At 35.0% G+C, this 12,139-nt stretch overlaps 1 protein-coding gene across 1 annotated transcript in view; it reads right to left on the bottom strand.

The window, feature by feature from the left end:
• LOC131427488 (facilitated trehalose transporter Tret1-like) overlaps positions 1-1,908 on the bottom strand; it is a 48,464-nt gene extending 46,556 nt beyond the window's left edge. Inside the window, exon 1 of the mRNA XM_058590720.1 lies at positions 1,150-1,908. Within this exon, the coding sequence (XP_058446703.1) occupies positions 1,150-1,225 (76 nt within the window). The 5' untranslated portion in view covers positions 1,226-1,908. The remainder of the gene's footprint in view (positions 1-1,149) is intronic.
• Positions 1,909-12,139: the final 10,231 nt, after the last annotated feature.

The following is a 12,139-nucleotide window of genomic DNA, read 5'->3' as shown; positions in this document are numbered from 1 at the left end:
GAAGAAACCTACGCCAAGGAAGACCATTTGTACCTGTGGTTTGCGGTCGTCGATTTTCTTCACGAAGGGCACAATTAACGCCAAGGTGTACGAGGAAGAATGTTTGAAGAAGAGAATGCTGCCACTGTACAGAAAGTATAAGGAACCTCCTCTCTTCTGATCGGATTTGGCTTCAGCCCACTACGTCAACTCCGTTCTACAGTGGTTGTCAAAAAATAATGTACAATTCGTGGAAAAGGACATCAACCCACCGAACTGCCCGGATCTTCGGCCAATTGAAAGGTATTGGGCAATTGTCAAGCGGCACTTTCGGAAGGAAGGTACAGTGTCCCAAAACATGCAGGAGTTAAAAAAAAACTGGACAGCTGCCACCAGGAAAGTCACAAAAATAACTGTGCAGAATTTAATGAAGAATGTCAAGTCCAAAGTGCGAGCGTTTCACAGAAACTAGGATTTTCTTCAATATAATCAGTGAAATGCATAAAAATGTAATTTTTCTACAATATATCGAAAACTGATTTCTGGAAATAGAAGAAACGTTACGTCTGCTCAACGGTTTATGTTGGGTTATACAAGGTAACCTAACAGTATAACATAAACTGTTGTGCACTGACATGTCGGAGACGAAACGTAAAGAAATTTAACTCAAATTCCCAAGATAAAAGCACGTAAAACAATCACTTTCAATTTATTAAAAGTTTCCTATCAACACGTTTGTTGAATGGAGCGTAGATGTTTTCTCAACAACAACAAAGGATGAAGGAAAATATTGGTTTATTGATATAAGACATTGAGGAATCGTCAACGTTGGCCAAAAAAAAAATCACTATGATGTCGTTGCGAACATATAAATACAGGTCACATAGAGTCGGTATAGAGCGGTATCGATCCGCTTCTCTCCGGAATAAGCCCAGTCGAAATTATTTTCTACCATCGTAAAATTTGGTAATTTGGTAACGAGAAAATAATCAAAATCTTTTGAAACCCGGAGGAACTTTTCAAGCATTAGGAGTAACAAATTTATCACTCAGTTTCTAACGCTAAAATAACGATGGAAAACAAACTTAGCTTATTCGTCATTGTAACACTTTCCGATCACTTATCACGAGAAAATCACATTAAATTGTACATCTAACCACGGAAGCTTACCGCAAATGGCCGCCAAGTACTGATTTACTACCCTTCGATCGGCTTTGATCTCAATTGGCAACTTAGTTTCTGGCATTGTTGTGGGATTGTTTTTCCGCCTTAGCCTTTAGTCACTAGGCTGATGGGATTCGAAGCCGCGATGGGAAGCCACAGAATCACTGCTACTTCCGTGGGCAAACACCGTTTCGAGCTTTCTTATTTTTTCGTTCACTTCAATATCGGTGGTTGTACACAATCTTCCACTTCACGTGATTCGTTCGCGATCCTAGTTCAACCAAATAACATTCATCGATCGCTCCCACTTCCGTCTATGATCGTCTTGGACAAATAAATCACAGTACTCAAGAAATTGACACTTTCTTACAAAACCGAAAATTATTCGCTCCACTTCAGGAAATGATATCCAATTTGTATGCACAACCGATTACCACCTTTGACAGAATGTTTCCAAATTCGTTTACAGAACTGCTGCTGCTTCCTATCCCGGGGTTCTTGTTTCGAGTTTACGCGCGTGATGTTTCTCGGACACCGGGCTTCAGTCGAATGATGATGATCGGTCTCCCACCAGCTGGTATAGTAAGCAGTGCCTAATCGGTCAGCGCAACAACAACAACAAAAAAAAATATGCCTCACAACGCGCACTACTGTCTGCGGTGCCACTAGGCGCTGCTGGAAGGTAGCTTAACCGGCTAGTGCGAAATACAAAGGTGAGCTCCCAAAATGCTAACTTCACCAACTGAGTATTACCGATCGCCCGTCTCGTTCGTCGTCATTGCCCACTTGGCAGCCTCGGTGTGCCGTGATAATGCTAGTTTCGACTATTGTAGAACGGCAGTACAAATTTATTACGCTAGGTTTCTGCCAGTTCCGTGCTTGATGCAGTGTGATTCTTAGAGGTAATCGCGCTTATGAGGTACTATCACAAGGCTTTGTATTCTATTTTGAGAATTTGCGAGCACAATTTACTTGTCGGAGAAATGAATTAAGTACGTTATTTTTATTGAAGCGGAGGCTGAAATAGGGGAAATGCGGCATAACGATTATTTCTTTATTTAGAAAATAGTAAAACCCCACTGGAAAAATTCTTTTGCAATTTTTTAACGACATTATTGTTAGGTTTCAAGGTGGATTTGATGAAATTTTCAATAGTTTACTCGTTGTAATCATATTGAAATTTATATTACACTAAGTGATATATTAAGCTGAGTTTCTAAATTGCACGCTAGAAATGTTTTGGTACAGATTTCAAGGCTTTGGTAAAGATTTTTTAAATCTAACACGAAGTTCTTCTATTCGAGTATTGTCTAATTCAGTATGATCCAGGTTTATAGAGATTACTAAAAATATCAACAAAGCAAGATTTATTGCTCGCTTCAAGACTCTAATTTCCTCGATATTCGATAAAGTTAAAATTTCAGGATAGATAAATAAATTATTGTCAAGTTCTATTTAGTCTCAACTTTTTGTCATAGGTGGAACAAACAGCTTTTTAAAAACTTTCAATCTATTCAGCGATGTAAGGAATAGATTCATGCAAAACATTTTTAACCAAGTTCCTTAGGGATCTTTAGACCCGGTGTTTGGATTTTCATTTATTTATTTATTTATTGAATTATTTATTTATTTATTTACTATTCTTATGTCCATCGGATACAATATCTAAATGGACAATTAGAGTGGGAAAAATCCCATTTGAGTTGAACTGTTCGTTTGTCATTCTCAAAAGAGGCGCAAAAACCATTATCTTTTCAAAAACATAAACGAAAGTAATAAACTACAATGAGACTTAAAGCTAGGATCACTAATGTGGCTAATAAAATAATATCTTAAAAATTCAAATCACAGTAGATCCTTTCAGTTTTCTCGCGAAATGACTAGATGTTTTACCAAACTCGAAAAGATCCTCAACAGCGGTGAAAGTTCGAATGGAAGCAGTAATCGGTTCATTAAAGCCAAAACGAGTCCTGTGAAATCTCTGCTGAAGCAGTGTTGCATTCCGCAGTGTCCTATTCGGTATCCAAAAATTGACTTCAGAGCGTAATTCAGGAGCATCAATTTCCCCATTGATCAGTTTTGCAATTAATAATGCTTGTTGGATTTTTCGTCGCCGATGAAGCGTATCGATTCCTAGTAGTATCTGTCCTGATATGGCGGCAGATTTGCAAGGTTTTGCCAAGGTAAGTTTCATAATGCCAGACAAAAGAATCGTTTTTGATCTCTTTCAATACGTATGCTCCACGAAAGTTGATAAAGAATGCAAACTACTGAAACATTCTCTAGAATAGGCCGAACAAGTGAACAATACAGAGCTGTCAAACAGTGAGGACCTCTAAAATCCTTAGCGATTTTACTGATAAAGCCCAATTGACGTGATGCTATTGAAATGATCTGTGATCGTTGTAAATGAAATGATAATTTTTCATCTAGCAGTATTCCCGAATCGCAAACCTGGGTAACTCTAGTCAAAACTGAGACATCGATGTGATAGTCGAATTTAACAGACCAGTTCGCAGTCAGTTTTCAACCAGTTCCCAAAGCAAATGAAACATTATGGAAATATAGCACGAAAAGCAAAGGTCCTAAATTACTGCCTTGGGGAAGTCCTGATTTATTAGAGAAAAATGATAATGAACTGCTGCTCAATTTAACTCGTAAAACTCTCCCGGAGAGATATGAGCTCAACCAGGACACAAGATGGACGAAAATTCCAAAACAAGATAATTTGCCGAGAAGTATTGTGTGGTCAGTTTTGTCGAACGCAGCTTTTAGATCCGTGTAAACGACATCCATCTGAGCTTTTTAGCTTCCATGCTGGCAATACACTTTGATGTGAATGTTAGCAGATTTGCAGATTTGTTGCAACTGATCTTCCTGGCATAAATCCATGTTGATCGAATGATATATAAAGCTCCTTGTAGTGTTTGAACATAGAAACTAGTTTCTCAGAGACACAGAAGGCGGGTGAGTGGGGACGGGTATAGCGTGATGGGATAGTCGATGCCTTTCACGCATCCCGCCTGGGTTCGATTCCCAAACCCGCACATAGGGTCAGAAAGATTTTCTGGTCCGAAGAGGCGAATGACCTAAGATGTTAAAGCCTCTATAATTGAAACAAAAAAAAAAAAAAGGCGGGTGAGTAATGTCAGAGAAATAACTGGATGACGTGAATATAAATAAAACTGACATGCTTTTTCCACACTTCCAAATATCGATAATCACACGTGCTGGTTGATTGATTGTGTGAGTTTTGCAAGTTTTCGATGCTTCACTTGCATAAATGTAATTGTGTGGGGGAAAAACCGATTACGATGATATCAAAAATACAATTTTAAAATTTATTCAACAATTGAAAAACCCACGACAAATCGTCTAGGATTTCTAAATTTAAGTTAAATCCGTTTCGAAAATATAAATTATAAAGCGTATTGAAAGAATATTCTCAAACTGAAGCCACCATATTCGATTCTAGAAATTCCAAATCTAAAATTCATGTATATCCACGCCCCTAGCGTGTACAAAAATAAAACTATAATTCCTTCAAAAATTCATGAGAAATTGTAAAATCACAAGCCACCACAAGCTTTTTCCGTATGAAAAGATCTTGCTAAAATTTTATTCAATTTTTCTATAAAATACTACACAGTTAGAATCAAGTATTTTCATCATGCCAAATAATTTGATAAAAGAACAATTTTGCAATAGGTGAGAAAATCAGCTGTGAGAACACTTTGGTTATGAATTGAATGATTAAATTGACTGTCTTAATCCGGCGAACGACTAAAATTATGTAAAAGAAAGGTACAAATAAACGATATAAAAAAACGTGCTTAATCCACCTAGCAGTGAGATGATACCTTTTTTTTATCAATCCGCATGTGTTTTTTGCATGAATATTCTTCGGTGTTTCAGTTTTCATGACATTATTCTAATGTCTGTCGTTTTAAGTGGCAATTTGAGATTTTAATCACTCATTACTCTGTAATGTCGAAACTGTAAATCGAATCGAATTTGAATCTAAAAGTGTAACAATCGATTAAACATTCCATGATATGTCGGAGTAGGTTCCACTTTAGAGTTAAGTGTAATTTAAATTACTTCCAGCGCCGGTATTCAGGAACCAGCATAACCCAAACCAATTCTTATGGCCATATGACGGATAAATTGCAATATGTTTGAGTCCAACTTTAAAGCTTTTCGGGATTGTCATCTTCTATATCGCTTTGAATTTTAAAAACTCATCGTCCTACAATTCCAGAATCGGAAGTCAGAATTGGATTTATTTTAATTTGAACTTTTGTTTCTGAAATTCGATTTGGCATTTTTTGAGAAAATGATTGAGCTTTTAGAAACTATTCGAAACTGGAACCGATATTCGGTGTAGCCAAACTCAGACAAATTCACCTGAGTAGCTGTATAGTTTACGTTTGTTTCAAAATGTTTGAAAATCAATGTAGACATCTTTGAGAAATCGCAGTGCGAATTGAATTTTTGGGTACAATCTGAATCGAAAACTGAACGAATCACTAAAACTAAAATAAGTTTATTTGGTTATCGACTATCAAAATCTGCTAACCCGACAAACCTGATTAATTTATGTGAAATAGACATTTTTATACTAATCAGCCTGTATCACAGAAACCGGAAGTTGGATCTTACTGAAAAACAAGATGTTTTATAGAATCTTAAAACTTTTCATTTGAATCTTAGATCATTCTTAGATTTCATTTAAATCTTAGATCGGTACAGCCATCTACGAGAAAAATGAGTTAAACAGTTTTAATCAAGGTTGCTGATCCTATCAATGAAGCAATATTCGTGAACTATTCTTTTCACCGGTGATGCTCTACCCGTGCGGCGAGCAGTTTTTATAAATTCCGTGTCTGCTTTATTCATTCTTTCCTTCCACTCAGAGAATTGAACCGCTTGGCAAAGCAAGCAAGCATCTTATATGCACTCTGTTGACTCACAGTGAGTTCGTTTCGAAGCATTTAGGTAGAAAGCTATTCGGTGGTGATGATGACTCGCGTTGAGTCGAATTTTCTACTCACGGTGATTCGTTCTCTGTGACGTATGGCGGTACAACTGAATGACCGCCCAGGATAAAATTTTATTCCTGTATAAAGCTTATAAGAAAGATATCGAATCTTTTTGAATTGTCTTCACTGCACATTTCTTCGGTGTTTGCTATACTTCAATCGTGATTTGTAGCGTTAGGGACAACTTTGATACCTGCCAGGATATGTTATTGATTAACCATCAAACTATAAAGGGTTATTAATGGAGCGTTTTTGTGTGTCGTAAATATGTAACTTTCACTCCTATTCCGTAGTTCTATAATAAATTCATTTTGTGTTTCGATCGAGTTCGACTTTTCCAAACAAATTATACCTCATTCGAAATGCCAAATTGGTATTTTTCATTCGGTCGAATGTAGGGTTGTTTATTATGCTTGAGAAGTAATAGTCCCAAGTTTTTGTCAATTATTATTGTTTCTCATGATCGTGAAACTATTTATATACCGAATACAAAGCCATTCGACGATCGTCACCTTAATAATTATAAACATATGTGATGACACTAATAATTGCTTTTAATTTCATGTTAATCATTCTTAATAAACTAATAGTATTTGTATAGACTTCGAGACAAGTTGTGTCGAACCAAGTCAACTACCAAAAAGATTTAGACCAACTTTGATGATACACACTATTAGTTCTTACAAATACAAGAAGAACCATAAACACCAAATAATTCCGTCACATTAAATGTACAGGGCGTTAGAGCTACAATAAAATAGAAACTAAAACCGAAATAGAACTTCTATAATTTTGTATAAGGCACTAATTTGGAGGCCAACATAAGATTTTACTGAAGAATGATATTTCTATTATTATCAAAAACAAACAAACTCTACAGTTACTTGTTGGAAACTGTGCCATGGATAATCGTGCAATTAAGACCTTCCGCAGTTTCTAATAACGAAATGAATGATAGCTAATATTTCTAAAAATCAAGTTTCATCCAATCAAACATAACAAAATTATCTCGTGACGTTAAATAAAGTGGAATAAAATGCATAATTTTTTTTTTCTTGATCGTATATTCTCCTGCTATCTCCTGATTTTGTGATAACAGAATTAGTGAGTAGTTTTAAAACTGAATGTGTGATATGAGTAACAAAAATTTTAAATCGCACTATCTGACAAATCGATAAACCACGCGGATTGTGTTATTTTTTAAATTGAAATCGTTTCCTCTGTAATATGAATATTGTAAAATGTTATGAAATTGAATTTACAATTTCTTCTAGCGGAGGTTCTTTTTTACAAAAAAGCTAAACCGATCACTTCGGGAGTCAATTGTAGAACATTTTATTTTCAATACATTTTTGACAGCAATATCAGATTGTAATCTTAATTTGATTTCAGCTCATCAATTTCTCAACTGATATCGCATTACGTTATTATTTTGCTGTTTGCTTTTGGAAAAAAAACTTACCAGGCAGAAGTTTTGTGAAACTCCAAAAATGATAATATTAAAGGCAAAAATTTGATGAATGCATTAAAATAGGACTAAGTTAATAAGGCGTTACAGAAATGCAAAAATAAATTTCAATGGAACATCTATTCCTCCAATTTTATGTTACGTTTTACAAAATGCTTCGACATCCTGTGGCAGTTGGCCGGAACCACAACCGTGATTCTTAAATTAAAAGTCTTAATTTCCTGATCGTAGTACAGTTATTCTAATCGATAATTTGTGTAGATGTATGGTAAAAGATGCTGAATGAGTATTTAGTTAGTAATGACTATTTCTTTGTTAGCCATTCTTCTTAATTGCTTTGATTTTTGCAGAAGCAAGCAGTAACATGGCTTCTCAGTAGGTTCAAACGTTGTGGAAAACCCTGCAGTCCTATTACTTCTATAAATCAAATCTATGCGAAGAAGCGTTAAATTGTGTTTAATATAATAAAAACATGAGAAAATAAATCATCCCTGGAATTAAAGATTAGACTTGCCTCTATAATCAATAATCAGAATGTATTTTTGTCACTTTATTTGCATTGCATATTGATATTGCGTATTGGACTTGATCATTAATAATCATATGTGATTTTAAAAATAATTGCCATATAAACTGCAAAATTTTCACTTTACAAAAGTGATTGTCCTCAGGTGATTCAACTCCAGCTTTTTTTAAAATCTATCTGCCATTACTTGCCGCAAAATTTCAACAGCACGGAGTACGAACGTGAGAATAGTATTCGGTGAAATCTGAATAAACTGTTTTCATTAGTTTTATTGCAGTAGGAAGTACATTATATGTACATTAGCATACGATTTTAAACGACGTTTTGAACTAGACTATCAGTTTTATTTATCAGTTTAATTTTTATCCAACCGAATCGTTTCGCCATCTTCCAATGATAAGTAATGATATTACGTTTAAAGTTTTCCAAGCTAATTTGTGATGTTCAACGCACAATTTTTATCAGGGCAATATCTACGAGACAATTAAACTAAGCAAAATAAAAAATTGCTTCCATCGCATCGCTAATTTTTGTCTTCAATTTTTTTCGTACACTTGCATTAATGATTGCTGGCATCAAAAATTGACTCAATGTAAGCGCTATTCGTGCCTGATGATACCTGCTCTTGAAATGGTAGAGAATGGCTCACGGCGGAATAGCAACCAGCATGAAAAAGCAAGATCTCTTCTCTCTTGCGAGTCGCTCAGGCAGTCACATATTGAGCATAGCTTTTGCCTCGTCCGGCATTACATGCTTCGCTGTCTCCGTTCTTGAATCGTTCGCAGGCGATGAACGTTAATGAGTTGCGTGAGGCGAAGTTCAGCAACCCTGGTTTTAATTTCGTTTCACATATCATCCCGTAGTTCCGGAACCAGAGGTCGGAACCAAACATAATTCAGGAACCTTGTGTGGGAGTATACGACTTTTCATATGAATCTGAGTTTGTAGAAAACGGTTGAGTCATCTCCGAAAAAAATTGAGTGAAATTATTTGTTACACACGCATTCTGCTATCATCTATTTTACATATGGAATATTCGTACGATTATGTTGCCAAAAACGAACCATGCTAAAATCGGTCCGAGGCAAAATATCATGCTATACACAGTCTTTTGGGTACTTAGAAACAAATGTATGTAATAGTATAAAATTTTTTTTGGATACAATCAACAATTTACATAGAAACATATAATTCACCTGCGAGAGGAAGACAAACAACAGTTTACCTTTCTTAGATATTCTTATTATACGGGAGACAAAAACTTTATCTTTCGAAATATATAGGAAGCCAACCAATACAGAGCGAGTTATACCTAATATTTCTAACCATTCTCACCAACACAAAATGGCAGCATTTCACCATATGTTTCACAGAATGCTAACATTACCCCTCAGAGATGATGCGGTAGTGAAAGAGAAAAATTTTATCTTCGAATTGGAAAGCTCAATGGATATCCGGAGCGCTCAATCCAAACAATCCTCGATAAGAAATTAAGATCATTGAAAAAATTATCACTTACAACTTTGACCCCCCTATCAGAAAACTTGAAAAGAATATCGGTGGACTTCAACTCTAACATGGCATATCCACTTAAATCAAAATTAAAACCCTTTGGCTTGGATTTAGTGTTCAGTAGTACTAGCAACCAGTTGAAAACTTTACTAGGATCTACTAAAGATCCTACTGACAAATTGAAAAAATCGGGGGTATACAAAATTTCATGTTCTCATTATGATAAATTATACATTGGACAAACAAAGAGATCATTAGATATCCGTTTCAAGGAACACATAACGGAAATAGGGAAAGCATCCAAGGATTTGGAACGGGGTTTATCACACCATTTCAAGTCGAAAGTAGCTGAGCATGCCTTTTCCGAAAACCATGATTTCACTTCAAATGACATAAAATTTTTAAGACAAATTTCCAACCCATGGAAATTAGATTCGGCAGAAAGTCTAGAAATTTTCAAACATAATTCCACTTCTTTACTATACAGAGACCAAGGAAATAGGTCTTCCTGGCTCTTTAAGTTACTACCTACACACAGGGGTCAGACAAACATAGAAAACACTTAACCTCTCCCTACCCTAAACAAATTTTTTTTTCGAGGTATTTATACCTGTTGTAGAAATCTACCTACTTCCGTTTCATATAAAAGGAACAACATTGCAGCATTATTTCAATAACTAAACAAAACTATCACACCGAAGAAGAAGATAAATTGTATTCGAAATGCGTATATGCGATGTGACGTTTATTATACAAGATTTATAGTGTCGTGAGATACATAGTGAATTTGTATAGTGACGTGATATACTTATAACAGAATTAAATGGTAATATTAAAAAATTTATCCTTGTAAAATCATTCTGTTCAAACACTCAAACGAAAAGTTAAGGATAAAAAATCGTGTTTTATGTTGCTCCCAAGCATTTCTTTGCCAGACAGCGATCAAAACTTGTACCTGCTGGAATAGGGGAAAAATCGCTTACACAAAAATTTCGATATCTCCGTTAAGTATGACAGATTTTAACAATCTATGGTATGTCTGAAAATATATTCTATTTTCAAGGTCAATTGTGACAGATACTGTAAAAAAATATAAAACTTAGTATAACTCAAAAAGTAAACATCCGATCTCAAAACCATTTAATAGCGTTCTGGGAGACGAGAAGACTTTTCATTTGCGACTAGTTTGATAAAAATCGGTCCAGCCATCTCTGAGATCTTGACCTCTTAGTTGACACACACACGGACATTTGCTCAGTTCGTCGAGCTGAATCGATTGGTATATGACATTCGGTACTCCGGGCCTTGGAATTTTTTTCAAGAGTTTAAGCGAATTCTATACCTATTTTTTATATTTATAAAAAAGGTAAAACGTCTCCCTCATATGAGTCAATTAAATATACTCATGTTATATAATGATTAACCTTTTACCTTTTACCTTTTACCTTTTACCTTTTACCTTTTACCTGTTACCTTTTACCTTTTACCTTTTACCTTTTACCTTTTACCTTTTACCTTTTACCTTTTACCTTTTACCTTTTACCTTTTACCTTTTTTACCTGTATGTCTGAAAATATATTCTATTTTCAAGGTCAATTGTGACAGATACTGTAAAAAAATATAAAACTTAGTATAACTCAAAAAGTAAACATCCGATCTCAAAACCATTTAATAGCGTTCTGGGAGACGAGAAGACTTTTCATTTGCGACTAGTTTGATAAAAATCGGTCCAGCCATCTCTGAGATCTTGACCTCTTAGTTGACACACACACGGACATTTGCTCAGTTCGTCGAGCTGAATCGATTGGTATATGACATTCGGTACTCCGGGCCTTGGAATTTTTTTCAAGAGTTTAAGCGAATTCTATACCTATTTTTTATATTTATAAAAAAGGTAAAACGTCTCCCTCATATGAGTCAATTAAATATACTCATGTTATATAATGATTAACCTTTTACCTTTTACCTTTTACCTTTTACCTTTTACCTGTTACCTTTTACCTTTTACCTTTTACCTTTTACCTTTTACCTTTTACCTTTTACCTTTTACCTTTTACCTTTTACCTTTTACCTAGAAGCGTAACGACTTACTGCGGTTCAAGCTATTATGCAATTTTAAGCGGAAAATCGATAAACTTATTCAAATGTCAAGTGTCGTATTTTACATGGCTCAAAGACAATTGATCGCCTATTTAGTGTTCGATAAATAATCTAATCTTATAATGAACTGTTGTTTTTGTCATTATTGGAAAGGAGCATTGATTACTATCAAACAATTACATAAACTAATCAAATGGCATTTTTATTCTTTATGATACAAGTCTGTGATAACCTATGTAGCATTTTATTCATAGATCAGAACTACTACTTGAAAAACTTATTCAAAAACTGTAGTAAGCTGATTCATCGAATTGTGACATATTATTCAGCGTTTTTGAACTGTTAATA

This window comes from Malaya genurostris, chromosome 2, assembly GCF_030247185.1.
Source record: "Malaya genurostris strain Urasoe2022 chromosome 2, Malgen_1.1, whole genome shotgun sequence".
Classification (NCBI taxonomy): domain Eukaryota; kingdom Metazoa; phylum Arthropoda; class Insecta; order Diptera; family Culicidae; genus Malaya; species Malaya genurostris.
This window is presented reverse-complemented; position numbering and strand designations above follow the sequence as displayed.